General features: G+C 34.5%; 2 protein-coding genes and 1 non-coding gene across 7 annotated transcripts; 2 read left to right on the forward strand and 1 right to left on the reverse strand.

Annotated features, from left to right (window-relative positions):
- Positions 1–2,792: 2,792 nt before the first annotated feature.
- Positions 2,793–6,552, forward strand: LOC143204506 (uncharacterized). 4 transcript variants are annotated; one of them, XM_076417054.1, is made up of 3 exons: positions 2,793–3,010; positions 3,067–3,182; positions 6,348–6,552. In XM_076417054.1, the coding sequence occupies exons 1-3, from the start codon at positions 2,945–2,947 to the stop codon at positions 6,496–6,498; spliced, it is 333 nt and encodes a 110-aa protein (XP_076273169.1). In that variant the 5' UTR covers positions 2,793–2,944; the 3' UTR covers positions 6,499–6,552. The 4 variants fall into 4 exon arrangements, with proteins under 4 accessions (XP_076273169.1, XP_076273171.1, XP_076273172.1 ...); XM_076417056.1 differs by having other exon boundaries at positions 2,793–3,001; XM_076417057.1 differs by having other exon boundaries at positions 2,793–2,998.
- Positions 6,553–15,294: 8,742 nt separating this feature from the next.
- TRNAC-GCA (transfer RNA cysteine (anticodon GCA)) lies at positions 15,295–15,366 on the reverse strand. Its single transcript has one exon. It is a non-coding gene; the product is annotated as a tRNA-Cys (tRNA).
- Positions 15,367–15,549: 183 nt separating this feature from the next.
- Positions 15,550–24,977, forward strand: LOC143204629 (uncharacterized). Of its 2 annotated transcripts, none has more exons than XM_076417310.1 (7): positions 15,550–15,855; positions 18,839–18,965; positions 19,024–19,173; positions 19,237–19,522; positions 20,914–21,272; positions 21,389–22,018; positions 24,487–24,977. In XM_076417310.1, exons 1-7 carry the CDS (start codon positions 15,751–15,753, stop codon positions 24,840–24,842), a joined length of 2,013 nt encoding a protein of 670 aa, XP_076273425.1. In that variant the 5' UTR covers positions 15,550–15,750; the 3' UTR covers positions 24,843–24,977. The 2 variants fall into 2 exon arrangements, with proteins under 2 accessions (XP_076273425.1, XP_076273426.1); XM_076417311.1 differs by having other exon boundaries at positions 15,718–15,855; positions 18,855–18,965.
- The last annotated feature ends 385 nt before the right edge of the window (positions 24,978–25,362 follow it).

Genomic DNA, 25,362 nt, shown 5'->3' on the forward strand with positions numbered 1-25,362 from the left:
TAAAATTATCGGCGGGTGGTTTTATACGACGGTCGGGGGAAGGGGCACTCGCTCGAGTTCCGCCCCCATACTGATACCACCACGATAAGAAAATGTTAGTAATGAGATCAAATTTACTTTTCAGCGTGGTATGCGAAAAAGGGAAATTTTTTCCGTGATGTCACACCACCTTGGTGTTGTTGCGAAATTGATCGGATTTTGTCTTCAGTGCTTTCTCATCGAAAATGCGGGAAAGGTATAGGTACGACGTTCCATTCGAAGCCCTGATCCATATTCATGACTCGCGGCGATTTTTTACGGTTTTGCTGGTCGGAATGATGACTAACGCTGGTTCTTGTATAACTCTATTGCAAAATAGCATTTTTCTAGTGATATCTGATCGCGTTCTATTCTGGAACTGTATATCGATGAACAGTGGTTTACATATTTGATCCCAACGTTTTAAAGTTGATTATTTTGATGTCAATAACAAAGAACAGTCACAAAAAGTTGGAAAATAACGAATTTTAATACCTGTGTCTTGTTTTCGGGCTACACGACCTGCTTTTGTCTTGGAAAGATTCACCCAATTCTGTTTTGTTACTAATGAAGCATGATGAACAAAGCAATGGAATTAGTATCTTCACGTTTTCAATATATTGCCCTCAATCTCAAGTACTCTCGACTATGTTAGATAGATTTTCATTTCACCAATATACTCTGAATAAGATATATTTTCAAAATATGTAAAACATTTTTTGATTATAAGTTATTTTCGTTCCCTTTCCTTCATTTGGTTCTTCTTCGCGAAATAAATCTTAAACATACCAGAAAAGGACTCTAAAGTAAGATTCTGAAGAAAATCTAATGAAACTTCCAGGCATTGCCTTAAAAATAATTCAATTTTTAAATGTATAAAGACAATAACACCAAGGAAGATAAATTAAAGATAAAAGAAACTTGGATATATCAAAATGGTTCATTGGGGCACTCTTGGCAAGACAGTAACAAAAAAAAGTGTAAAGACAACAAAAATTGCTAGAAAAAGGTAAAAGTAGCAATAGCATTCATGTAGGGAATAAGAATGGTTTCATTCCTGGTACAGAATTAGTATTTTCCTCCAAATTTAAGGGCAACTACCATGGAGAAATGAACCATAACATGTCTTTGTTATGCTTTGAAAATCAATTGTTAAAAAACCTGGAGGAATCATCAGTTATTATTTTGAAGACATACAGATGAAGTAATTGATAAATGGTGGATCGTGAACATGTTTTAGACAGATTGGAAATGAACAGTTTAGTGATTGACTTGGACAGTGACTCGGAAAGTTACAGTGACTAAAGGAAACTTTCAGGATATATGATAATGCTGGAAATTCCTGAGACAGAGTGATGAGAGTGGAAACAACTAAGGGTATGCACATAATTAATTGTATATAACTGTAGAAAATGGTGTTGTAGGCCGTGAAAGATTTGTGTGCACAGATATGATTGTAATTGTTGAGAATTAGACATGAGCATTAGGTTAGAATGTATGAGGAAAGTATGACTACTAACTGTTTTGTGGTAGTCATACCTTAATGGATTAGGTAGAACTTAGTGATTAATTTTATCAAGAATGGTGTACACAGGTAGTAGCAGAAGAAATAAGAAATACAGTGATATCAAGATGAGTTGACAAGTAAACATGAAGAAGCAAGAACTAAATGTAAAAAGGTAAATATGCGCTCAAATGAAAGTAAAATACATTACTTTGATATACAATCGTTAATTAGGTGGATTAGGCCTCCAGGGGGATACCACTACTTATAAATATGTGCTTAGAACTCTACCTCATGGGTGGTGTGGCAAAGAGTTCAATGTAAATATAATTAAAACAACTCTAACCTACAAAATATTATACCTTTGTTCTTAATTGTAGTTTTACGTCCTTCAATAAATACGCATTAGATGTACTATAATGTTGAAATAAATTATATTTGAAAACAGTTTTGTTTAATTAGTCTATTCCGATTAGATCTTTTTTGGATGTCAAAGCTGAACTGAACTGAAACTCAGACTTGGTGCGGCATCATTGCAAATTTTTGACGTCACAAATTTCGATGACGCATATATTAAAAACTTTGAATAGTATATATTGTATAAATTCAATTATGTACTATTATACAATTTAAATTCCAATTAGGAAATAGCAAATTGGTTTAGAATGCAAATTTGGAATGTTTGGATCTATAATCATCTTAAAACCTATAACATGAGCAAGAGAAGGATTCTTTGGAAGAGAATGTAGACCATTTATAACACGGTTGTTTCGTTTTTTCATTTAAGCAAATCATCTTTAACGTAAATGCTTGAAAAATTACGTAAACTAAGGTATAACAATAAATAAACAAATAACCAAAGATATACTATCAAATTTCAAACTAAAAGCAATAAATCTGACAGTGACTTTAGACCCTCTTCTAAATCTAATTTTTCTATGATGAAACTATTAATTTTGATCATATCCAGATCAGGTCCTGGTTCCACAGATGCTTTTATTCTTTATCCTAATAATATTAATTTTAATTAAAAATATATAGTAAATCATAACATCTTATAAAACATGTTAAAAACGATACTTATATTGCACATATGCTAATTTCTGCGAATAACAGAACAATAAAAACAATATTTACATTAAACATTTTTAAAATAACCAAACCGAACTGGCTTTATGTTTAGGCGTATTAAAAGAACACCAAATGGTATCGACTAAATAAACAATCAGCTGCCTCGATGGTGTCTGAGTAGATACCCACACAGTTCTAAAAAAGACTTCCTTCATACACAGAGAGATATTTGATTTATTTATATTATAAACAATCTGAAAATAGACTTTATAGTCAGCGCTGTATTAGAGGAATCGAAACATATTCAGTGCGATAAATTCGACTCATATAGAGACGGATATTTTCGCAAATATGCGTAAAATCTCGGTATCTGTTTCATGTGCGTTGGTGGTGATGATGGTGGTGGTGGTAGTGGTGGTAAATTTTGAGATTTATTTTAAAAATATCGGCGCATTTAATGATAAGGTTTTCAGGTGTCTATAGTAGAGTGTAACGAAATCAGTTGTGGACGGAAACCGTTTGTTTGTCTCGACGAAGAGAAGTTTTACCAGTGCGTCAAATCGAGCAACCAGCAATATATAGTGCAAGGGTTATGTATTTTTTAGTAGTAAATACAATAATAATACAAATTATTTTCATAATTTTTTTACACTAACTAGTAATTCATCCATGATTCCTACAGGACTTTTTACTGCAATTTGAAAAATAATGTTCTTAATTTCCTTTCCTGTTTTGTGAATAGGTTCTTCCAGTAGCTTTTTCTTCATTGCTTTTTGGTATATCTTAGAGTCTCCTTTTTTACCAATTAGGATCGATCTAGGCTTAATTAAGCCTACAGACTAGCGAGTGACCGGCTTAGAAATAATTCCATAAGACATCCTGTTCTGGCTAGCCTGGTTACCGACGTGACTAGGATGATTTCTTTTATCGAATTTTGCACTACTGTCTAATGGATAATCACAATGGTAAATATAAATTTACAACCATGCTTCAGCACACATTAACGCAACTGTAGGAGGATTGTCCTGTTGTCTTGACCACTGCACCAACCAAGTCGGCATCTATTATAATGTGGTGACGAAATACTTGCTCTTCGGTCAGTTTTTATGAAAAGAGTCAAGACAGTTGTGTAAGAAGACGCTTAAATAACCTGGAAATTTAAAATAAAATTACGGGCTGTCGCATTCTCCAAAAACTGTTTATGAGTCCAACTTAATTAACTTGTTCTTCTTATCAAGTTAATTATATTTTTCTTAATTATATCTTAATATTTTTCTTAGGGGCCATTGTTTTTTAAAGATGATACTGCTCTGCTCTGCTGTCCCACTCATTTATAAAACATGGAAACTTCGTAAATCCCTTTTTTTAACCAAGGAATAACAGGTCAATTGAAAAGTCTCCGGCCTACCATAGTAAAACACATTTTTTTGCCAAAATTAGTTTTTTTTTATTCAATATAATTCTCTTCAAGGGTGGTACACTGATTATAGCGACCTTCCAACTTTTCGATGCCTTTCTTGTAGTACGATTTGTCCTTTGCTTCAAAATAGCCCTTAGTTTTGGAGATCAAATCGAAAATTTCATTGTCTTCGTGAAGCAACACTTCCTTTTTCTTCAAATGCGGCCGTTTTTAGACGATTTCGACCTTTAAACGGTCCAATAACGCTATGTAATAGTTGTTGTTGATGGTCCTTCCTTTTTCAAGGCAGTCAATGAAAATTGTTCCATGCGCATCCCAAAATACAGACACCATAATCTTGTCAGTCGATTGTTGCGTTGTCCCACGCTTTGGAGCGGGTTCATCGTGTGCAGTCTATTCGGATGACTGTCGATTGGACTTCAGAGTGAAATGATAGAGCCATGTTTCATCCATTGTCAAATATCGACGCAAAAACTCGGGTTTATTACGCTTGATCATATTCAAACACTGCTCCGAATCATCAACTCGTCGTTGTTTTTGGTCAAAAGTGCGCTCGCGCTGCACCCACATTGCACAGAGGTTTCTCATAACCAAATATTCTTAAATGATATGATGTACACGTTCAGTTGATATCTTTAGAGTGTCTGCTGTTTCAATTTCAATTTACGGTCAATCAAAATCATTTTATGCATTTTTTTATGGATGATATTTTGTGGATGCTTCCGTCTCAACAACCCCTTTTGGGCGTCCACTGAATTCACAGTCTTCGGTGCTCATTTCACCACGTCTAAACTTAGCATACCAATCCTTGATGGTTGATTTTCCTGGAGCAGTGTCCGGAAACTCGTCATCAAGCCTAGTTTTTGCTTCAACTGTATTTTTTTCCTTTCAAAAATCAATATTTTATCAACACGCGAAATTCCTTTTTATCCATTTTTTCACAATAACAAAAGTTGCTTCACTCAAATACTATAATTCACAAACTAATGATCCAACAGCTATCAAATTTATACACGCATCTTTTGAGGGTTAGGTCAAACTAAAAAAGATATGGATTTAATTCTAGTAGCGCCATCTATGTGTCAGGCCGAGGACTTTTCAATTGACCTAATAAGTCACGGGTTAACAAATCTAATAAATGGGATAATTATTTGTCTTTGATTCTAATGTCTTTGATATTATAGCGTCTCTAGTGTAATAATGTTTTTGTATTAACACAACAGTTTTTTCTATTAAATGCACCTAACTATACTTATAAGATCATATATAAGATCAAGTGGTCTGATTCTTTTGAGTTTGGTGTAAGTAATCAGTCCTGCAGTATTTGGGTACATGTACAATACTACTCAAAACTTTGTTCTGGTAAACGTGTGCTGTTTTTATATTACTTTTCGCGAGACACCCCCATAATTGTATTCCATATGTCCATATAGGTTTCAATACTTGGTTGTATAATAACAAATTATTACTTAGTAATATTTCTAATTTTTTTTTTTCAATTAACCTATACATTTTCCTATATTTTAACTCTAGTTCTTTCCTTTTATTTTTTACATATTCCTTCCAGCGAAGTTTTGCATCAAAATTTATTCCAAGATACTTTGTGTTGTTGTGATATGGAGTAATAGTATTATTTATTATTGTTAGTGCTTGTGCTGTCTGATAATATATAAACTGCATGTGGCCTTATATCGTCACTTGCTTGTTGTAATTTTTGTGTGACTTCTTCACTGTTGTCTCCGACAGCAAGAATCGCATTGTCATCAGCAAAAGTAACCATTTTTATATATTCCATTTGTGGTATATCACATGTGCTTTAACTTCTTTTGTTGTAGTGTAGGCTTCCTGTTATTTGACTCTAAACATACTGGCTGTAATGTAAAATTTTAATGTCATACCTTATCGAAGGTTTGTACTATATCTGAGAATATCAGTTACATCTGTTATTCTGTGGACCTGGTCAATTGTTGCTCGTTAATAAACCCAAAGTGGTGTGTAGGTATTAGGTTTTTCTCTCTATAATATCATTGTTAATTGAAGAAATTCCTAAACAAGTCATCTGGTTCACATGGATGTAGCACAAATTAGTTGGGCCACGGTTTGGAAATGCTAAAGATTTTGTTGACCAACATTTTGTTGACCAAAAGTTGGAAAAGAAATGATATTTTAATTAATATACATTGTACCATTTTTTCTCAATAAATGTCTTTTAAAATGAATAAATAATCAGAGTATGTGCAAACACCTAATAAATAATTGTAAAATAACAAACAAAAAAATAAATCTGTTACTCATACATAAATGATAACAGAACTGTTTTGTTTTCCTTTGTAGAAATATTCAAGTATGTCCCATAGGAACATCATGTACCGAGAGTGGTAACGAAGCTTGCGACGATGGCATCTCGAAGGAGTACCTCACCGACGACACGCTCCTGTTCAAGTTCGGTGACAAGGAAGGCCGGAGGCACATCATAGACGACTAACACCGACATTACGCAACGTTATCTATATCACGGCAATAAATAAGCGAAATTTAACACTTTTCTTTTTTATTTACCATCATGTATCGCCCGAGAATCCCATTTATTTATTGTTGTAGCAAAACCGCATAACCGTTAAACTTTCCAAAATTAATTATGCTTGCGCACACAAATTAACAGATAAAAATGATAAACGGAATTAAAAAGTTCCGTCAGGAAGGCATCATAAAACTCATATCAAAAATACGACTAACGAACCATGAACCCGGCCGTTCATAACACTTTCCATTTTTTCTACTGGGAAGAATAACTTAATAAGAGGATGAGTCGATGTTATATGTTAATCAGGCGAAAAATCCTCGGTCTGATGGCATTTCTTGTTTGATTAAATTAAGGAAAAAAATTACCAACGACAACATTCAAAAGCAGATGCAACCTTCTCAAAGTTAGACGATGGAAAAATTTCTTCAGGCAATACGGGATTTAGCTTTGACGGGCTTCAAATGCTAGTATATGTAAGTTTATGGTTTCAGCATTTTAGCGCTAGAAATCTCGCTCCAGACAAACCTACAGGTTCATTAGTTTGTGAATTATAGCATTTTGAGTGAAGCAAATTATGTTATTGTGAAAAAAATGGATAAAAAGGAATTTCGCGTTGATAAATTATTGCTTTTTGAAGGGAAAATATACAGATGGAGCAAAAAATTGGCTTGATGCCGAGTTTCCAGATACTGCGCAGGAAAATCAACCAACAAGGATTGGTATGCTAAGTTTAGACGTTGTGAACTGAGCACCGAAGACGGTAAGCACAGTGGACGCCCAGAAGAGGTTGTCACCGACGAAAGCATTAAAAATCCACACAATTATTTTGAATGACCGTAAATTGAAATTGAATTTTGACCAAAAACGACGAGTTGATGATTCGGAGCAGTGTTTCAAGCGTAATAAACCCGAGTTTTTGAGTCGGTATGTGACAATGGATGAAACATGGTTTCATCATTTCACTCCGAAGTCCAATCAACGGTCATCCGAGTGGACAGCACATGATGAACCCGCTCCAAAGCGTGGGAAAACACAACAGTCGGCTGGCTAAGTTATGACGTCTGTATTTTGGGATGCGCATAGAATAATTTTCATTGACTACTTTAAAAAAGGAAGGTACAGCGACTATTACATAGCGATATTGGACAGTTTGTTTGACGATATCGCCGAAAAACGGCCGCATTTAAAAAAAGAGAAAGTGCTGCTTCATCAAGACAATACACCGTATCACAACTCAGTGAAAACGGTGGCAAAAATTCATGAATTGGACTTCGAATTGCTTCCTCATCCACCGTATTCTCCAGATCTGGCGCCCAGCGACTATTTCTTGTTCTCAGATCTCAAAAGAATGCTCGCTGGGAAGAAATGTTCGTCGAATGAAGAGGTGATCGCCGAAACTGAGGCCTATTTTGAAGCAAAGAACAAATCGTACTACAAAAATGGTATCGAAAAGTTGGAGGGTCGCTATAATCAGTGTATCACCCTTGAAGGGAATTATATTGAATTTTTTATTTATAGTTATATATATACTTATTTATAGTTTATTTATAAAACAAATTTTGCCAAAAAATGTTTTACTATGGTAGGCCGGGGACTTTTCAATTGACCTGTTACTGTTCTGTTGTACTTGCATCAATACAAAAGCAAGACGAATAAAAGATTAATACATCAGTATATATTTGCCAGATTAAAATAAAACTAACCTACTTAAGCTAAAGTTAAGAATACATTTATACACTAAACAAATTCGTGTGGTTTGATTCTCTTTAATCTTCTGATTTGCTGCGTGTTGTCCAGTAGCTGTATCGCTCCCAAGTTGCTGCAACCTTATTTCATATCTTAAATCGAAATCTTGAATTACTTCGTGTATCTTCGTGCAGCTCTTCGTTGATTACGTAATGATTTGTGTTGGTTAATGTTTTAGTGAAACCCCATATTTGCATCCCATAAGTCCAAATCGGTTTTATGATTGACTGATAAACCAATCTTTTCGGTCAAGTTGAGAGTATCTTTCGACTTACAAGTACAGTTGTTTGACTTTACTGTACTCGAATCTGCTCTGTTTTTTGTCTAATGTGATGTTTCCAGTTTTACCTCCCATCGAGATATATTGCGAGGTGTTTAACAGATTCCGTTTGAGGAGTTGGGTATCCGCCAAATGATTTAATTAAGTATTTATCATTTGGCCACAACGCAAAATTAACATGGATAGATTTGGAGCTATTAAACTTTTAGGGTAAATGATGTGGCTCGGTGAATGGAGGTAAAACGAAATGAAACAGTGGTGTTTACATTATGTGACCGTTATTTATTGGCTATTTAAAAAAATGTGAAAAATACAATTAGATAAAATGGATGGCAGCGGTATTACCTGGGGACGAGGCTTGGGCAGTCGTCGGTGGCACGTCTAAACCAAACGAGGGTTGAGCACTGAATGATCCGAAATATCCTTCAATAAAATCCCAGATAAACGTCTCGGGGTTGCCGCCAGCTATTCGTTATCGGATCCTAGTTGGCGCTGCTGGCAATCCGCCCGTATGGGTATTTTGTAGACCGTTATTCCCTGATATTATTAAGTGATTATGATTTATGATTATTAAGTGATTACAAAGAATCATTTAATGAATTAATTTCCTACATGTCATTTACATAATATTATTATCATAAAAAATACTGCTAAGTAACATAATAATGATAATAATTTATATATGTATGTCATATAGCCAAAGACGAACTTTTACTTCACTGTGTGTTTAAAATGAATTACTACACCAAAATTTAAGTGTCATTAATGGGGCATATCTTCGATAGTTTTTATGACAAAGTTTACGCAACACAGGCGAGGCATCCACCATATCGTGATAGTTTTACGCAATTCCAAATAATATTAATGTTAATTTCTTTTGTCGGACAGTTTGCCGCCACGAATTCGGAAAAATAACCATAACAATCGACTCCGCGACGTTTCTACTCGACTCGGCACCGCATGCATACATTTCATCGCTTTAGAAAATGAAGGTGTACGTACACTTTGCATATTTATTCATCTTTTATTCACCAGCAACGACGAATTTCAAATATGTGACTGTCATAACATTAAAAAGGGAAAATCGTTCGTTCGTTTCACTATATACGGACAGAATTTTTATTCGCCTGCATGTGTGTATGTGATGGCCGTTAGATATTCGACAATGCGCGAAATTCGTTCATGGAATTTCGACTGAGGGGCTAGCCGCTGGAAAGTGTGGCCCGTCTTTTGCTGTTTTGTTAAATTTTATCGTCGAGCGCTCCGCAGATTTTCAATTAACTCCGGCTTTGAATTTGATTTTTTCCTAATGGGATGGAAAGTTTATTGACTCTGATATAAAATTACAATCGCTGTTTTACGCTATACAATATTAATTAAACGGAGATATTGATGAAATTGTGGTTCTGTCGTTGCGTTTTCTTGTTTATCAAATATTACATTATATTTCAGTTGTGATATTTATTTTATTTTACAGGATACCCATAAATTGTTAAGTAAATTCAAATAAACTAATTAAAATAGACAACGACTTAATTAAAACTGATTATAAAATATTTTTAATAAACAAATCGAACCGACTTCAAAAAATAAATAAGGAACTCAAAAGAACTGAATATAATAACTATATTTTAATATGTAACGACCTTGAGGCATGTCGAATTTTACATCCTGGAATAACTGTCTACAAAATACCCAGAAATATAATCCCAGATGTTGAACACGAGCGGGGTGCCAGCAGCGACAACTAGAATCCGATAATGAATAGCTGGCGGCAACCCTGAGACGTTCATCTGGGATGTTATTGAAGGGTATTTCGATTCATTCAGTGCTCAACCCTCGTTTGGTTTAAACGTTCCACCGTCGACTGCCCAAGCCTCGTCACCAGGTAACACCGCTGCCATCCGTTTTATCTAATTGTATTTTTCACATTTTCTTATATAGCCAATAAATAACGGTCACATAATGTAAACACCACTGTTTCATTTGGTTTTGCCTTCATTCAAAGAGCTATATAATTTACCCTAAAAAAAACAAAAACCTTATTTAACCTATCTACTGCATGTATTTTATATTGTACTATATACACGCAATTTAGCTTAATAGTTACCTAAACCAATTTATCTATTTACAATTTTATTTTAACCACTATCAACTGATCACTTTTTGGAAATCGGTTCAATTTTTTTGATAAAAATATTTTATTTTTCTCTTTTTAGTATTATATATTTACTCAATAAATTACGAAGTTATTTTATTTAATATTACAATAGGTAGGCCAAGTAACGGTGTAGCCCGGATGGGGTAAAATGGGGATAAAGAAACAATGATTGAAATTAAAGAACGTTTCAGGCCCTGGGGTCCGCTACCTAGTCTAGGTGATTTTACAAATGTTCTAACTAGAACAACGAAAAGTTATTATCCGTACGTCAGGAATCGAACCCACGACCTCCGTTTGAGAGCTAAACGCTTTAACAATTACACCATAGAAGCAATCGCCTACAATATTTCTACGATTCATATTTTAGTTAGTGCTTAAAAAACAAAATGAACGGCTTTTGCCTGAATGATTTCCGATTTTCCGTCACATCAGCTCGGCAGTAACATTATAAACCAAATCCAAATAGGTAGCAACGTTAATGCCAGCGGTAAACAATTTATTGTAGCGACAGAATAAATAGTCCTTAGTTACGAGTATAAATACGCATAAAAAATTCTTTCCTCCCGCCGTTATAGAGGGCACGGGTGTACTTTTCACGAGGAGTAAATGTTTAACCTTCTTCCCTGTTATTAGGGACGAAAGTACGCACTTTCGACCGAGGTATAAAAAAAAGTCTGTCATAAACATGTCCTTTTGCATTTTTTATAGCAGATATGTGTTATCACTTCACGAACTTATCTACCATCCTGGCATTCTTAATATTATTAATCAAATACCTTAAAATTTACTTTCGGCTAATAGAAAAAAAATACTATATGCAAACAACAAAAATACTCTCTTGCCTACCAGACAAACAAGAAGAAAACTATAAGCACAAGCGGCTGAAAAAGAAAGAAAAAAAGCAGCGGTTCTTTTTTACTATTGTGGTGTGGTATCTGAAAAATCGAACAGCAGGTGTGAAGCGTCTGATCTAGGTAAAGCAGTGAAAACAGCCACGACGGCTTACGCTGTTGTGTACACATCGGAGACTAATTAAGGTTTTTTTTCTTTTCACTTCATAGATTCGACCTAAAATCTCAATAAACGCGTACCTACAATAGGATGTAAGGTTTGACACTCACAATATACCACACTAATCGTTAAGGGCTTGATTTTTATAAAATGTCTTTTCTATTTGGCGCTTGTATGTATTATGATCATTGAGAAAAGTGGGTACAATGTACAACTTCCTACGATTTCTCTGTCATCATCTAATAAGAACTTCTCTTATTGGATCTTGGTCCAATAAGTCTTGCGATTCACTGTTTTTCAACATTCTTAGTTCTCTAGAGAGAAAAAACGTAATACCAACACACCGGTTTAGGCTTATTAAAAAGCATTCAACAATTTACCAGGTCCACTGAATAACAGATGTTATTGAAAAAGCCTACGAAAATAAAAAGTATGCTCAGCTATATTCTTAGATGTAGCACAAGCCTTTGATAAAGATTGGCATGAAGGCCTTGCTCATAAACTACAGAAAATGTTACCAAAACAACAACCGAACTATTAAAATCGTACATTACAACCAGAATGTTTAGAGTCAAACAAGAAGAAGCTTACTCTACAATAAAAGAAGCTAAAGCAGGTATACCACAAGTAAGTGTACTGAGGTCAATGCTTTATCTACTCTACACTTATGATATACTACAAATGGGCAATATTACGATGACTACACTTGCTGATGATACTGCGATTTTAGCTGTCGCGGAGACAATAGTGAAGAAGCGTCACAAAAATTACAATAGGTAAGTGACAATATAAATAATTGGATACAAGTTTGGAAAATAAAAATTAATGAAAGTAAATCTGTGCATATGTAGTTCACCTACAATCAGACCGTAGAAGCACCAATAACATTAAATAATACTATCAATCAATATAGCAACAATTATGGCTAATTGGCAGAAAAGTTATCAGTAGATAATAAATTGCCATTATATAAGCAAATACTGAAACATATATGGACATACGGAGTTCAATTATGGGGATGTTCTGCAAAGAGTAACATAAATAAAATGCAAATTTTTCAGAACAAAGTCCTGAGAGGTATTGTGGGCACAACCAAATACTATAGGACTGATTACCTACATCGAGACCTACAGATATCCACAGTCAGTCAAAAAATCAAGAGAATTGCAAGGGGGCATGAGGAAAAACTCAATTCTTATGAGAATATTGAAGTATTGCAGCTTTTGGATACCACCAGAACAGGACACGGGCTCAAAAGAATCAAGCCATCCGATCTTGTGTAGTGTTGTGTATTGAGGTGCATATAATAAAAAATACAGCAGAGACATGTATAAACATTATTTCACCAGAGACTGAGATAGGGCCGATGGGTCCTCCTAGTTATATACCTAGATTTAAGTTATATCAGTTATCAAGACAAATTGTAGGTTAGACGGAAACGACTAATAACAATGTAGTAATAAAATAATAATTAAATTAGTAATAATTAAATAATAAAAAAATGATTCTTTGTTCTGCTGGCAATTTTTTGACAATTACCTCAAAATTATCACTTTTAAGTCGTTAAAACCAAATCGTTAATTATGGTATGGGCAGGCAGCATCTCCATAAGTTTCCAAAAGTGATGTATAGACTTGGGCAACATATTCTTCTAAACCGATCAGCAAAAGCAACGAATATCCAAAAACAAAATTGTTTTTACTATTCCCTTCGCAATTATTCCATATCTTCTCACCATGTAAACCTTCCCTGGACTTCTACAGATATTCCAAAACCAAAATTAGACAAATCGGTCCAGCCGTTCGAGTTTTAGCAAGACTAACGAGTGTAAATGTAAACAAATCAGATAATATTTTTGACAAATCAATAACTAGGGAATTAAAGCTTGAAGTTTGTTTATCTACTAAAATGTTTTTACTATAGTATCAGTGTCTATACTATTAAATTTTAGAAAGACGAAAGAAACTCAAAGGCTTTTTAAGGAATGAGAAAGATTATAACTACACTTATTTGGTTACAGATATGACATCTGTTCCCTAAAAACTTATGTTCTCGACTCCTATCCACCTACATTTTCGTACTAAATTGTAAATTAGTCAGAAATAAGCATGGGGAATGTCTCCACCAAGGAAACGTACTAAAACCTTAACATAACTTTACAAAACATTATAATTCCAAAGACAATGTACGGATAATATACGTAGAATTAAGAGTTGTCGGCATGCTCCTGGCAAAGGATCAACCTTGGTTCAAAGAATCAGTAACCTCTATCTAAAACTTTGACATCCAACAAATTTGCATAAAACATCCCAAAACGGCTCTTCTATAATCACTGCATATAAAATTGGGCTCTATGGAATATGGATACAGCTTAGTAGCAGCTTTTCCTAAAGATGGTGATTTCAATTTCAAACAATATTGTAAGAATTATTTCATCATTTTTCATCATCATTTTTTATTAAAAATGTGTGAGCTAAAGTGAAGCTCAAAGAGAACGGTTTCATCAGCACATTTATATCAGGACAGTAAAAACTGGCTAACAATTAGTTATCGATAATTACTTATAATAGATAATAAGGGATATATAAACGTGAAGTACAGAATCGATGTCATACTGTGAGAGAATCGTGGGTAATAAAACAAAATGCATATAAAATGCGATTACGACATTTTTTTATTGGCCTATATTTTATCAACAAATAAATCAAATAGTTCTCAAAGAATCCACCAAAGACAAATTACATCCTCAAAGTCTCCCTGTACAGTGGTTTATATGATGAAAAGTTAGCCCTAGTAGACACTCGTCAACGATATCACATTATCTTTCACATATAAAAACATTCTTCGTCATTTTTTTTATCTCGATCTTGAAAATAATGTGCCGAATTTATACTTACATATATTTATATAAGTGTTGGGAACTATCCACTGAAATCGACTATCGACTGTTTAGTAATTGACTACTTTTTACTATCGACTATTTCAGTCGCTATTTTTGGTTCGACTGATTTTACTACTTTTTACCAGCGGCGACTGTTTCAGTCGACTGTTTTCTGTCGCTATTTTCGGTCCGACTGATTTTGTTACTATTTACTATCGACTGTTTCAGTTGTGTACTTTTAGTTACTATTTTTGGTTCTACTAGTTTCATTCGACTGATTTTTAACCTTCTGGCTCTGTCGCCCTAGCCGCGGTATTGACAAAAATGTACCCAATTTATGCTTACATAGATTTATAGGTAATATATATAGTTTTATGATTTGTTTAGTAGTTGCTTGTAAATAACAATATATTGTATAATGACATAGCAGTATTTTGGAACGATATTTTCATACGAAAAATCAGTCGAATGAACTAGTAGAACCGAAAATAGTAACTAAAAGTAAGCATCAGAAACAGTCGATAGTAAATAGTAATAAAATCAGTCGGACCGAAAATAGCGACTGTCAATAGCAAAAAGGAGTCAATTACTGAACAGTCGACAGTCGATTTCAGTCGATTGTTCCCAACACTACTTATAACATAAATTTAAATAAACCACGAGATGAAAAAGTAAGCGAGGGGGCACCCGGGTTTGAACCGGGGACCTCTCGATCTGCAGTCGAATGCTCTACCACTGAGCTATACCCCCACGTAAACATAGTTTTATTACTTCTATAATAACAAAATGGCTTTGCATTAAAAAGTTAATTCAAAGTTAAAAAAATATAAACATTTAACTTCTTTCAAATATGTTTTAAAAAATTATTTAGCTATATTTATACAGTGCTGTTATACACGCATTACTTTTCCTATTAATTTACAGAACATAAACGCAATCATTTTGTGATAAGGATAAGATAATACTGTATTTAGATATTCTAGTGTTTTATTTAACATTTACGAGGTTACACTATAGTTTCGCCGAGCTCGATCTTGAACAGGTGGTATATGAAGTTGGACAGTTTTCCGTGTCCGTCAAGTAGTGTTAGGTTTAGTGTGTTGAAAATGTAGTGGATGCGAAATCGTCGACAACATGCATAAGAATATCACGCTGTCAAACCTGAGTATAGAGAACAGTGGCAGCGGCAACCACTACAAAAAGCATGTAGCGTCGAAAATAGGAATAGCCGTCACCGAGGTAATTTCGTTATCTAACCATACGTCGAGACAAATATTTATAAACCGAGGTCATATTTCGCGCCCTTAGAATCAAGTTAACTTGATAAGCAATACGTCTTGTAGGTTATGTGTCAAATATTAATGACAACTTTCATGACACTGACAAATGAGGTTAGGAATTATCGCGACTGTCACAAGGAGAATGTATTAATTCTAATGCGAGTTCTGTCAAGTCGTGATTCATTTATTTCACTTCTGCGTCGCTGTAAGAAATACCGATAAGCGCTTTTATGGAACTAAAAGTATGATTGACAGTATTAGGTAGTATTAACTTCCGTTAAGTTATAACATAAGAAAATTTTATTACACATTAACTAAAGAACAAAATTAAAATGTGTGTGTGTATGTTAAAATTATAAAATATATTTTTATTAATTATTAATTAAAGAATTAATTTATTACTACTGCTCTATTGTACTTATATCAATACATCAGCAAAAGATTATGGGATTAATACATTATTATGTAAGAACAAAAGATCTATTTTATTTGATCTTTCGAAAATCAGTATATAACTGCTTTAAAAAATCAGACTCTATAGAAATGATCTAGATCATAAATATTCCTTAATTTTAATGTAGAGAATGATCTCTCAGCTATAGCTACAAAAATTACTATAGTTATTAGGGCATTATATCCTGTATCATAATATAATTGAGTCCTTACAGAAATAGTAATCCATGTAAAATCTGTTCCGTGTATACCTTTTCTGTTTTGACCTGCGGAAGTTTTCAACAAAAATTAAATTGGCCTTGGTCAGGATACTTGCTAAAATATTTAATATTCAATAATAATTTTAAGACATCTGTAGGATAATAGGTTAAATCTTTCATTAATAGATGGAAGAGTATTATCTGTTATTACCACTTATCTCCACTTTTGTTGTTTTTTACTTTTTGTGGTCTTAAATTGGTTGAGGCAAAAGCAATTATTACAGCCAATGCACGTCATCAAAATTTATAATGCAACGTTGCCGCATCAAATTTAATTTCCGGTTTATTTTAAGTCTGACAACAAAATACTGATGAAAATAAAATAACCAAGCAAAAATAAATACGTTCTAAAATATAATTTATTTGAACATTATACTACATCTATTGCGTATTTATTGAATGACTTAAACTTCAGTTAACAGTTTGTAGGTTATATTTGTTTTAGTATAACATATTTATATTGACATATGACAACGGTACCAACAAAAATCGAATTATACAGACCGATTTGGCTACATATTCGGAAGCATCAGACTTCTTCGATATACGAGGGTCACTATTTATATTTCAGGAATTGGCAATACTGTTGTCATGTGAGTCCATCTGACGGGTCCATCATAAAGTTTGACATTTTTGACGATATACCTACTCAGAACATTTTGTCGCACGGACGCTATTTGTTTATTATATATTTAGTTGAAAGTTTCGTCTTGGAAAAAAATGGAAATGAATCGTAAACATTTTCGTGCGATGATTTTTTACGATTTTCGACGCGGATTTTCACAACAAGAGTGCATCAATCAACTTAATTTGACTTTTGACGATGAAGCTCCATCAAAAACCACCGTGCATCGCTGGTTTAGTGAATTCAATCGTGGTCGTAGTTCTCTGTCCAACGAATTCCGTGAAGATCGTCCAATATCGGCTGTTGTGCCAGGAAACATCGATGCTGTGTGCGAAATGATTCAGCAAGATCGTCATGTCACCTATTGTGAGACTGAGGCATCCCTAAGCATTAGTTCCACCCGCATATATGCGATTTTACATGAACACTTAACTGTGCGAAAATTATGTTCGCGTTGGATCCAACACAATTTGACAATCGGTCAAAAAAAAAGCTCGTGTCGATTGATGCAAAGAAATGCTTAAGAAATTCAATCGCGGTGCTTCGAAAGACGTTTATAAAATCGTGACAAGTGACGAATCATAGATATATTCGTATGAGCCCGAAAGTAAGCAGCAGTCGGCTGGGTTTTCCAAAATGAACCAAATCCAACAAAAGTTGTTCGCGCTCGAAACACTTTAAAAAAAATGGTGGCCTGTTTCTTCGGGAAAACTGGTCATATTGCAACAGTGCCTCTAGAGGACCGTAGAACAGTAAATTCAGATTGGTACACAACCATTTGTCTGTCAGAAGTCTTCGGTGAAATAAGGAAAACGAACAAGAGACGCCGGATTGTTCTTCATCATGACAATGCGAGCTCTCACACATCGACTCAAACAAGAGACTATTTGAGCACTCAAAACATCCAATTGATGGGTCATCCGCCGTACAGTCCTGATTTGGCACCAAATGACTTCTTTTTGTTCCCATCCATGAAGAATAAACTGCATGGTCAACGATTTCCTTCGCCCGAAGAAGCTATAGAAGCGTTTAAAAATCATGTTTCGAAGATATCTCATTCGGAATGGAATAAATTCATTGAAAATTGGTTTAAGAGTATGCAAAAGTGTATGGATCATCGTGGCGAGTACTTTGAAAAACTATAACAATATATTGGCAGCTCAACTATTTGTTTTTTTCCTATTCCCGAAATATAAATAGTGACCCTCGTAGTAGAATGATGCTAGTAAAATGAGAAAGGAAATGCTCCGACTTTATAGGGGATTTTACGTGTTTATAAACTGAATTTGCCAATATGTTCGACGGTGTTGATGGCGTGCGTTAACTATTTTATTGAAAGGATTATAATTATTTAACCTCTATATAACTAAACCATAATCTTTCAAAACTCACATGAAAAAAGCGTTATTCAACGTTAAATCAATAAGTGGAAAATGGCAGATAATAAAATAACACCACTAGTACTAATAAATAGTCTTTGGTTTCATGTAAATTTGTTCTAATAAAGTTTAAAAAAACGTTTTCATAACTATTCACTTTTATCACATCTCATCCTAACTAATCAGCTTCATTAAGCTATTTAGCATTTATATTATTAATTTCAGTTCTTTTTATCGTCAGTATTATATTGTTATGGCATCATTTTTTGCGAATACATCAGTCTGGAATATGACAAGTTCGGAACAGGGATATTCGCGGCTATTATGCTTATAGTTTCCTGGAATTTCACAGGTAAATATGCGTTTGTTGAGAAACTGTCTTATATACATGACGGGCATTTTTATTGTAGATCCCATTAGCAGGTTCATCGTCGATACGTTGGATGACCGGAAGGGTATCCTCATGAAGTACCTGCTGATAGTTGGAAGTTGTACATTGTTCATGTGCATCTCGATACCATACGATACGTATAGTCTGCTATTATACACTGTGTCTTCAGGTTAGCACCATAAATAAAATTAAACTCGCCTGGTGAAAATATTATTCGATTAAATGTTTCCAGGTATTATATATAATATATTATCCAATCAGCTGTACTCGTATGCTGTCGACAAACTTGATATGGACCACCGGATCTATGAAGTAATTCGACAAATTTCACACGCCGTTAGTTTGGTATCCATGCCGCATCTCGCGTTCTTCTTGGTGGATCATTTTCAACTAAATCATGCGAAACTCGTATATGGGACCTTGCTGTTGCTCATTATACCCGCCAGTTTGCTGATTAAGCTCATGCATGACTTAAATACCTCCAGGTATCCCGAAATGAGCAGATACGAAACGATTGGGTGAGTAAACCATTTACAAAATGTTAAGTGCTTATTTGCGTGTCGATTTGTTCACTTTAAACAAGAACTTCTTGGGAATAATTGCTGCAATATGTATTCTTCAATATATTTATCGTTTTTTTACAATTTTTTTGCCACATTTCTGGTAACGTGGCCATACTGTGTCGAAGAAACAATGTTGGTTGAACGGAGATCCAATTATCAACCCATTTTCACAAATCTTCAGTCAAATCATAGTGCGTCGGTCTAATAGTACTAATCAGAAGATGCTATATCTGGTTAGTACGTTGGGTGCAGCAGAATTTCCCGTCTGAGCTGCAGAAATGTATCCTTCACAACTCTTGCAACGTGTGATCGATGTTATGTAGGAGATTGACTTTGCGAGTCTCTATTACTTGCCTTATTGTCGATATTGTCAATACTAACAATATTGTCGATTTATAACCTCTAATTAGTCTATGGAATTTTAAAGAATTTTTCAGACATTTGGCAACATCACCCACTAGTACCAATCCAGATGGAATTTTATAAACTGATTCTGTTACGTGTTCCCACGCTTTTTAATTAGAATAAAATGAAAAGGAAAAATCCGCTGAGAGTATAAAACGAATTCTCTATTTTACAATCTGCAATTAGCTACATAATCAACGTCGTTTATGACGTGTTTCGGTTATTTTATATGACGAGCTCAAGAATTAAATATATATCGAATATGTAACTTTAGATTTAAAAATTAACCAAAAGCTTCCCCTTAAACTGAATTTAATTTTTGTTATCCTCTTTTGTTTTGTTAAAAAAATCTAGTTAGACTTCCATATAACTTACTACAACTAATGGCAAGAACTTTTATATAACAGTTTTTTATTAAGAGAAACAAAGAAAATAATAAAATATGTATGATAAGATTATAATTTATTTATCAATATATAAACATTACATTACAAATATTAATTGCAACCATCCAATAAAGATAATCGATTTAAAAATATTTTTCTTATATATTTTTTTTACATTTTACATTGTTTCTTTCATTTTCTTTAAAACCAAGTGTTAATCGGAATATCATATGATGTCAAATGGTACAAACCGTTGTGTTTACAACAATTGAATTTCAAGTCCATTTTTCAGATCGCAATGTTGCCAAATGTACGAATTGTATTTATTTATGAACAAAACAGAATATACATGTATAAATATAAGACTGAACGTTGAATGTATCATAATGAAAGTATTTTAAAATTCTATATATAATATTAATATATAATATTACAATGTTGTATATGTGCAAACTGACATCATCCTGTACCCTTCAATTATAAAAATGAGCAATACTGTCAAATAAATGACGTGTTTTTGTAAACCCTAACCTACAAAAACTATTTTGTTTCTAGACGTTATAACTATCAACTAAACGATCTTAAAACATTCGACAACGGTCTTGAACGCGAATCGAGCAAATCGTCTCTGACCAGCGCCGAAGAATCTCTCGATGATCAAACCAACTTTTTCCTAAATCAAGAAAAACCTGAGGGTGCCGTATCAAATGTCGAACCGAGAGATAACTTCGAGGAGGGGCCATTCTTCGGGACGAGCTTCGAGGAAACGGTGCCGAATTCGCCCGATGAAATGAAATTCGAAAATTACGGCATGGAAGAGACATACATCGTGCCATCTCCAGATCCTAGCACGTCGATGAATCCTGTCAGCTCGAAATACTACGTGCAGAAATGCGGAGTTTGTATTTTGCCAGGTAAATAGCACAATTTATCATCGATTATATATGTAACCAGCAAAACGCCGATTGTTCTGGCGCGTTCGCCAATTCCTAGTCAGCTATATTAACGTAATGTTTTATTTACATTTTAGATATTCCGGAAGAAAGCGAGGATGAGGATGAACACGAATATATGTATATAGATCCGAAACGGCTCAGCATGATAAGTTCCAAACTGGAAGAGTTGAACATCCAAGAACAGTCCAGGAAAGAGAGTCTGAAAGAAGTGTTCAGCATTGACGAGATCATCAGGGAGTCCAAGCCAGAACCTATCAAGCACATTGAATATATCTCCAACTTCAAGAACGACAACCGCGTGTCCCTCATGGATGAGCTGAAGAGGATCAAGAAGTCCCGGTACTGTTGCAGCTGCTCGCCCTACAAAAAGTACATCTGGACCAGGCGATTGCGAGTGATGAAGGACTTTATGAACGACAACTTTCTTCGCCCGTTTTACTACTCGATAAAAAATATTTATTTCTACCCGTGTCTGACGACGAAAACGGTCAATAACCTGATGACCACCTTATACATAACGTTGGGTCCGAAAATGGTGTTAGAAAAGGGCGATTGTTCGCACGAGGGGAGGTTTCTGCTGTCTTACGTCGCTTTCGCTTGGGCGTTCTTTTTATTCGGGCTGCCCCTGTTCGTCCGACTGAATCGGCCGAAGATGAGAATCATGTTCTCCTTGGGACTCGCCGTTTCGGGATCCAGCTTTTTACGTAAGTATTGTTTGATAATAGTAACAGGTCAATTGAAAAGTGACACATAGATGACGCTACTAGAATTAAATCCATATATATTTTAATTAGCCGTAACCCTCAAAAGATGCGTGTATAAATTTGGCAGCTATCGGACCATTAGTTTGTGAATTATAGCATTTTGAGTGAAGCAACTTTTATTATTGTGCAAAAAACTGGATAAAAAGGAATTTCGCGTGTTGATAAAATATTGCTTTTTGGAGGGAAAAATACAGTTGAAGCAAAAACTTGGCTTGATGCCGAGTTTCCGGACACTGCCCCAGGAAAATTAACCATCAAGGATTGGTATGCTATGTTTAGACGTGGTGAAATGAGCACCGAAGACGGTGAACGCAGTGGACGGCCAAAAGAGGTTGTTACCGACGAAATGATTTTGAATTACCGTAAATTGAAATTGATTGAAGATCAGACACTAAAAAGATATCAACTGAACGTGCACATTATATCATTCACGAATATTTGGGTATGAGAGAGCTCTGTGAAACGTGGGTGCCGCGCGAGCTCAGTTTTGACCAAAAATAACGATGAGTTGATAATTCGGAGCAGTGTTTGAAGATGATCAAGCGTAATAATCCCGAGTTTTTGCGTCGATATGTGACAATGAATGAAACATGGCTCCATCATTTCACTCCGAAGTCCAATCGACAGTCATCCAAGTGGACTGCATACACCCCGATAAACCCGCTCCAAAGCGTTGGAAAACGCAACAGTCGGCTGGCAAGTGTATGGCGTCTGTATTCTGGGATACGCATGGAATAATTTTCATTGACTACCTTGAAAAAGGAAAAACCATCAACAGCGACTATTACATATCGTTATTGGAGCGTTTGAATGACGAAATTGCCGAGAAACGGCCGCATTTGAAGAGAAAGAAAGTGCTGCTTCACCAAGACAATGCACCGTGTCACAAGTCGGTGAAAACGATGGCAAAAATCCATGAATTGGGCTTGGAATTGCTTCCTCATCCACAGTGTTAATCAGTGATACGCCCTTTCGATCAATTATCTTTCTTATAAAACCACAATTTCGTCACTGTAAAACTGTGCAAAGTCTGGGCTAGACGGCGGATATTTGCCGAGTCACCAAAGCTGCTTCAACCCGCATGGGCTGTTGACAGTACAGCGTCAACGCAATGTTTTTACAAGATTCACGCTGCTCATAATGAACAATCCTTTCCCATCGCCACTAAATATTTAACAACATATTCGTCTTGGCGCACTCATCATCATAATAATTGCGCTGCATGCTTTCGATGAACCTGAACTGAATTTTTCCCTTTTTCAGAGCTTAACAAGCAAGGAATCTCCATTTTCAAAATGCAATAGCTTTCGACTATGTAAATAACGACTGCTATAACGCTACCTCTATATCTAGAATATTCTATTAACTGTTACATTTCAAAAACGCTATAATATGTGATGAAGTGTCACTCACTTAATAATATTGTTAGATGCACTGTCACCCACTTTAGGTATGCACCCCCCTCCAATATCCATCTGTTGTAATAAGAACTTTTTAGGAACCAACGAATTTTGTAATATGACTCCATTTATTCGAAGGGGTAGTTTAAAAACCTTATCACAACTTCTTTCTATCCTCACTCAATTGTGAAACATTACTCTAGTTCTTAGAGCGACTAAAAGAACCAACATATAATCTAAAGCTGTAATAATTGGTTTCACTACTTTAACGACTTCCTCCAACTATTTTAGTTCTAATTTTATTTACTACCCAAAAGTTGCATTATGGAATTGTAAGTTATATGGTAAGCTGTTCACTGCGAGAGATACCATCTAGCGGGGCAGGGAAATACTAACTAACTATGTCCAAGACATTTTGTTATGATTTTAGCTAAATGATACATGTATTTATATGCATTTATACATATATTCATATGTATTTTGAAACCATACATATCTGAAATACTAACTACAAAATACATCAGCCCATGTAATTGAAATACCAATTACAAATTATATTTTGACTGTAATAATATAACATAACACCAAAAATGTATTTGTATTTCAATTAGGTATTTTAATCACAAGTAATTCAAATATAGCCCGTCCAATAAAACATCCAATGCGCGTGATCGAAACGTATGACGTCAGTAGGTCGCAATGTTGCCGCATCGACTTAGAATTTTGGTTTACAACTTTTACGGGTTAAAGTTTTTTTAAAGAATTTTGAAGACATTTGACAAGATGGTCCAGTGGTATCAGCTGAAACAGCAGCAGACAACATTTTAACTAGAATAAAGTGCGAAGGAAATATCCGCTCCGGGTTTGAGCTAGTTTAAACTGAATTGGCAATATATTCGACGTCATCTATGACGTGCATTGGCTGTTCCATTGGACGTGCTATAGTACTCACCCATGATTATTACTAAATTGATTTATCATTAAGCTCAATGACGTTATTCCTTTCAGTGCTCTCTGTCAAATGGACAAACGATGTGATAACCCTCAGCAGTTTACTGTTCGGTTTCGGATATGGCCTGACAAGATACTCGGAGAAGATAGTTTACAGATCTTCCGTGGGCATGAGACCTTGGTATTTTATACAGGGTCCGTTAGAAGTACTATCAGCGATATTCATACTTGTTATTTATTACGTACTATATATGTATCACTTAAATTGTAGAATATTGTTAGCTATCGCCGCCATATCATATTTTACCAATGCCTTTTTATGGTTGTGTCTACCGTTAATGAATGGTGTCGCTAGTTTATTGAAAAGACTAGTATTCGACCAGAGAAGCCAACAAGAGGACCTCTTTCAATAATAATTAATTATATAATTCAAATAAAGACTAATATTGATTTTTAGTACAGAAGGATTTTTGTAACATACACAAATATTTGTACTATTCTGATGTAATAAAAGAATTATAAAATATTTAATATATTCGAGATAACTATATAAATAATGGTATAGAATTTTTTTAATACCCTTTATAAAAGCATAAGTACGGAATTTCAACGAATTCTAAACAGTAACTGTAGTAATGTTGGTAAAAATGATTTTAAAATAAATATACTGAAAATAAATTTTACTTCCAACTAAATTAAACTAATGTAAGAAATATTAGGTATTTGCGTGATTTTGCTCAGTGACACCTATTGGTGAAAATACGAATAACAATTCGATAATATGAAAAATCCATATAAAATAAACAATTTCTAATATTTACACAATCTTGAATTACATGGCAAGTTGACAAATGATGTTATAATCATTAGCCACTGCTTGATATAATATTTATAGACCAATAGCTTACAAGCCTTTCTTATGTTAATTATAAG

The sequence above is a fragment of the Rhynchophorus ferrugineus genome, unplaced genomic scaffold (genome assembly GCF_030347505.1).
Source record: "Rhynchophorus ferrugineus isolate W39M unplaced genomic scaffold, kcgeb_rfMv2 rfM11, whole genome shotgun sequence".
Classification (NCBI taxonomy): domain Eukaryota; kingdom Metazoa; phylum Arthropoda; class Insecta; order Coleoptera; family Curculionidae; genus Rhynchophorus; species Rhynchophorus ferrugineus.